This window comes from Penaeus vannamei, chromosome 1 (genome assembly GCF_042767895.1).
Source record: "Penaeus vannamei isolate JL-2024 chromosome 1, ASM4276789v1, whole genome shotgun sequence".
Taxonomy (NCBI): domain Eukaryota; kingdom Metazoa; phylum Arthropoda; class Malacostraca; order Decapoda; family Penaeidae; genus Penaeus; species Penaeus vannamei.
The window spans coordinates 12,632,729-12,637,728 of record NC_091549.1 but is presented as its reverse complement, the minus strand read 5'-3'; the positions used below and the strand labels follow the sequence as shown (position 1 = coordinate 12,637,728).

Sequence of the window (5,000 nt, the reverse complement as noted above, 5' to 3'; positions counted from 1 at the left end):
CCCCCCCCCCCCTGGTGTCTGGCGGGCGTTTGGCATGTATCGCGCAGCTGGCAACCACGCATCGTCGTTCGGAATCCTAAAAATGTCTGGTGGTATTGACCTACTGGTGTGATGAATGGGAATCTTAATTAAGTTTGAGTGCAGAGAGTTTCAGGCAAAGAAAGTGATGTTTCTTAATGCTTGAACTGCGGTCGCGCTTGTAGTGGTTTGGGCAATTTAATTTTCAAAAAGGTTCAATTTGGGCGTTGAATAACAGTGTATTGGGGTGAGATATCGAATTTTTGAAACGTTCTTTGTCGATATTTTATAAAGTCAAAATAATAAAAGACTGAATGGAGAAATGTCAAAAAGAGAGACGTAGCGCCACGCGGGAACAGGAGGTCAAGTTTAGGCCAAAGAGTCAAGGTAGGATTTGGCCATCGGGGGAGCGGGGCCACAGCCGTCCCCCGCACGTGGGTCCTGGGAGGATCCTGGGAGGGTCCTCTGAGGGTCCTGGGAGGGTCCTGGGAGGGGAGGGCCATGCGGAGGGGAGGGAGAGAGGGAAGGAGGCCGTCTGGCACCCCTCAGCTGTGGTTTCGAAGAGGTAACGAGGGAAACGAGAGGGGTCGATATAAACAACTGTGGAAGGGAAGGCGAAATGGGTCCCTCGGAGAACCAGATTTGTAGGCTGAGAGGCTGGAAGGCCAGGGGGTGAAGGGCCCTTTGGGGTGGCAGGGTGATGGGCTGGTAGGGTGATGGGGTGATAGGGTGGGAGTGAAAGGAATAAAGCTAATTCAGAATATTGTTGATAGTGTCTAAGGGAAGTGGGGTAGGGAAGACGCTGCGCAGTTGCGAGAAGAGGTAAACATAACGAAGGGGAGATGCGAGTGCCGCTGACAGGACAGGGTGTGAAGTGAGGGAAGGGCAGACAGGGAGATAGAGGGAGGAAGAAGGGTGGGACGAGGAGATGGGTGGGGTCGGAGTGTTCGGGGAAGGGTCCGGTGGCCTACACCCTGAGGGACCCATACGGCGGGCGTCTGTCTTAGGCCGCATCCCGAGGAAGACGCGGCGCTGAAGGAGACAGGAATTCGAAGGCTCGCGCCGACGAAACCCGAAAATGACGGCGCCGAAAACCATGGAATTAACCACGAACAGAAACAACGTTAATATAATGACGAGGGTTAATTGATGAGGACTGAAGTAATGAGGAGAGGTGTGGCGAAATTTATGAGGAAGTAAATTAGGGCTTTGCGACAACGAATGGTGACAGAAGGCAGGGAGACTGTCCTCAATGCAAGGCTAATGAAAGCGCGGACGAGGTCGATGGTGCGTGCGCTTCCCTTGGGCTTCAGCGACGGAGACTGAAGCGCTGAAGGAATGACGTCAGGTGATGCGGTAATGAAGGTTCGGTTAACAAAGGCAAGAGGAACAAAGACTCGATCCGTTTGGAAGGAGAGGTAATGACGTCTGAAATGAATTACACGCCGAAGAAATAAAAGGATTAGACGTATGATGGTCTTCAGCGAAGTAGAATGTAGGTAGTGAATAGCAGGGGATAATCTCTTAGACAAATAAAAATGAACAATGGATGTTATATAAATAAAAGTAAGATTATGAACACACCGAGAGCTTTGAAAGAAGAATTGTGAGAGCGGCGGCATAAAGGGATCTAGACGACGGCGATGCATTTCGGTGCGATAAAGGCTGAGCGCATAAAAGTGAGGATTAAGGCTCGAGCGATGAAGGTTTCAGCGACGAGGTTTAGATTGTACAATGGGAAGAATAAATACTCGGCGATAAGCGTTGGAGGGATAGAGACGGCGATAAACACGGGAGGGAAATAAAGATCAGAATGGGGGTTATATAACTGACGGATTAGATAAACTAGTAGCCATGCTCGGTGTAGAAATGGAGAGTGGAGACGCGCAGCGAGGATGAGCAGTGGATGTCGAGGAAAGGCTACGTAGCGGGGACCGAATGACCCTCTTCTCTAACATTTTATGCCCCGGATTATTATCGGTTTGCGAGCGTAGCAAATCCTTCTCATTGCCCATTATGCCAAGTCTTTTCCATCGACTGAATGCACGTTTCAGACCAAGTTCCGAGAAACGAGACCTGGTAGCGTGCCCGGGATACAAGGTGTGCGTGGGGGGCGGGGGAGGGAGGCAGACGGGGGGGTGTTCTGGCAGCGGAGTTAGCGGCAGTTCTCGCCAAGGCTCTCGGTCATATCCGCCAGCGTCCCGACTCCCGTAGATGTGTGCCACCTCGCAGTGCTGGCTGTGGCGGCGGCCTGCTGGGACCTCCTGTGTGGCCTTCCCCGCGTCGCGTCCACCTCACAGACCCTTGGCTTCGACCCCGAGTGCACCGCGAGAAGGAATTCCAACGCAGATGCCATAACCTATATTTTCGTTCACCGTGATCTTGTTGTGAGTTGCAGTGAGACTCGATAGTGTAAGAGTGTTCGTTACGAAAAGGAAGAGAGATAAACCGAGTTCGAAGATTTCCCGCGAGTGTGTGATTTCGAGTGATCGCGTCTGCTTTGCTCGACAGTCGCAGGATTATCGGCGCTCTGTCCGACGCAAGCACAAGCACCAGATGCATAATTATAGAGCGGCGCCCCTGAGGATCTGAGCGCTTCTTGAGGGCGTGAGTGTGGCACTGAAGGCCCCTGTAGTGCTTGCATCACCACGCCACCGCATCGCCCTCCTCCCGTGGCACCAACAGAAACATGGCAAGGAAGAAGAACAAAGGGCACGGCAAAAAGGTAAACACTAACGTTGAGCCGAGGAGACCGCGCCGTGACACTCAGGCGCTGGTGTTTTCCCCAGGCACGTGACTCTGCGGTAGACAATGTACCTGAACCTCCCCCTTCTCTCTCTTTCTGTGCCCCTTTCTCTCTATGCCATTCTCTGTCTCTCTCGCTCCCTCTCCCCCCTCTCTCTCTCTCTCTCTCTCTCTCTCTCTCTCTCTCTCTCTCTCTCTCTCTCTCTCTCTCTCTCTCTCTCTCTCTCTCTCTCTCTCTCTCTCTCTCTCTCTCACACACACACACACACACACACACACACACACACACACACCGCACGCACACACACACACACACACACACACACACGCACACACACACACACACACACACACACACACACACACACACACACACACACGCACACACACACACACACACACGCACACACACGCACACATGATAGTCAGTTCATCCAACTTTTTTTCGTCTCTCTTTCCATCTATAGCACCGGAAAGTGTGTGACGCATCTACAAATACCCTCTGTCTCTTCTCCTTCCCTTATCTCCCTCTATCTCTCATTCTCTTCCTTTCTTTCCGTCGCTCATTCTCTCGCTCTCCTACGCTCTCTTTCTCTCTCACCTTTTCGTGCACCGCTTTATCCAGCTCTTCCTCTGTCGATACAACATTCCCTACCCTTCCATTTCTCAAATGTCCCCCTCGCAACTGTATACAACGCCCCCTTCTACTCCCCCTCCCCCTCCCCCCTTCCCCTCCACAACAACCCCCCACCGCCAACTAGTTACCAGCCCCCCCCTCCGCCCCCCTTGTCATACGGGGTCTCGGGTGTCACTAAAAACCGACCCTGGGGAAGAAAATCTCAACGAGACGGCAAGGGTTACGGTGAAGAGACCTCTGTGGCAGGAGGGGGAAGGTTAAGAGGTTCAGGAAGAGGAGGAGGAGGAGGGGGAGAAACGGGAGGAGGGAGAGGGGGAGGAGGGAGAGGAAGAGGGGGAGGAGGGAGAGGAAGAGGGAGAGGAGGGAGAGGAAGAGGGGGAGGAGGAGGGAGAGGAGGAGGGAGAGGAGGGAGAGAAAGGGGAAGAGGAGGAGTTGGAGAGGAAGAGGAAGAGGAGGAGGAAGTTGGGAGAGTATGGAGAAAAGGGAAGAATGAGGAGGAAGGTCGAGGAGTGTGGAGAAAAGGGGCATAAGGAAGAGGAGGAAGGAAAGGAGGAAGAAGAGGGGGAGAAGGAGGGAGAGGAGGAGGAAGATGGGGGAGTATGGAATAAAGGGGCATGAGGAAGAGGAGGGAGAGGGAGAAGAAGAGGAAGGAGAGGAGGAGAAAGAAGGTAGGGGAGTAGGGAGAGGGAGGAACGGGGTCGGGGTAGGGCACGCGACACAACCTCTCGTTACATACCCCCTCCCCCTCAACCCCCAATTAGATGACCTGGATACCCTCCCTCCCCTCCCCTCCCCCCTCATACCACCTGCCAGGTCCTCACCTCCGCTTGCGTCGAAGAAAGTACGCCTCGGGCCGGTCATTAGCAGTGGTATGGGCGAAGACGGTGCGGCGAGAGAGGAACGTTTGGCGATGCTTTGGGAAGGAGGGAGGAACGGCTTCTCAGGAGATTTCGGAAGATTTCGGTAGATTTCAGTTTGATTTTGAGATCCTATGAGGTAATGGGATGATTTGAGGGAAAGTGTAGAGTGACTTGTCCCCCGAAAGAGGACTGCGTGTATGTAATGAATGGCGAGTTCATTTAACTTCAACAGATTTGAGATGCTGAGTGTTGATACGATATCTCCGGGTGGTTCAGGACGACCTAATGATACAGGATGACTCAGAAAGTTTGTGACGATGGGCTAACAGAGCGACGGAGACAACGAACGCGTAGTTTTGAATACGAAAGATTTCAGATTTTAGATTTCAGGTATTGTGTGTAGAAGCGATGACACGATGACATAGGATGGTTTGGAGCGACCTAAGGACAAAGGGAGAGGTTAAACGTATAAGGAGAGACGATTTTTGAAAGACTTTAGAAGACTTTGAAAGTTTTTTTTCCGGTATTGTGTGATTCTATAGCGGTTTAGGATGATTTAGAACGGCCTAGAGAGAAAGGATGACTTCGAAACTTACTGACGACAAAAGTACAATGCGATGAAGACAATGGATTTTTTTATGACAGGGTGGTAGCGGAAAGACACACAGAAGAGAAACTGAAGTTCCTGTATTTCAAAACATTCCCGCTGATTACATACTGTAATTTTCTGTAACCGATTT

General features: G+C 51.9%; 1 protein-coding gene across 21 annotated transcripts in view; it reads left to right on the top strand.

Moving 5' to 3' along the window:
• Positions 1-5,000, top strand: part of LOC113802704 (transforming acidic coiled-coil-containing protein 1) — a 136,932-nt gene that overhangs the window by 15,801 nt on the left and 116,131 nt on the right. For 5 of the 21 annotated variants that reach the window (XM_070115305.1, XM_070113737.1, XM_070113611.1 and 2 more), the window contains exon 1: positions 2,242-2,743. The exons of 9 other annotated variants lie outside the window; for them this stretch is intronic. In XM_070115305.1, the coding sequence (XP_069971406.1) occupies positions 2,708-2,743 (36 nt within the window). In that variant the 5' untranslated portion in view covers positions 2,242-2,707. Of the gene's footprint in view, positions 1-2,240; positions 2,744-5,000 lie in introns of those variants that run through there. 7 more of the 21 variants (XM_070115246.1, XM_070115123.1, XM_070114803.1 and 4 more) reach the window with 2 other exon arrangements.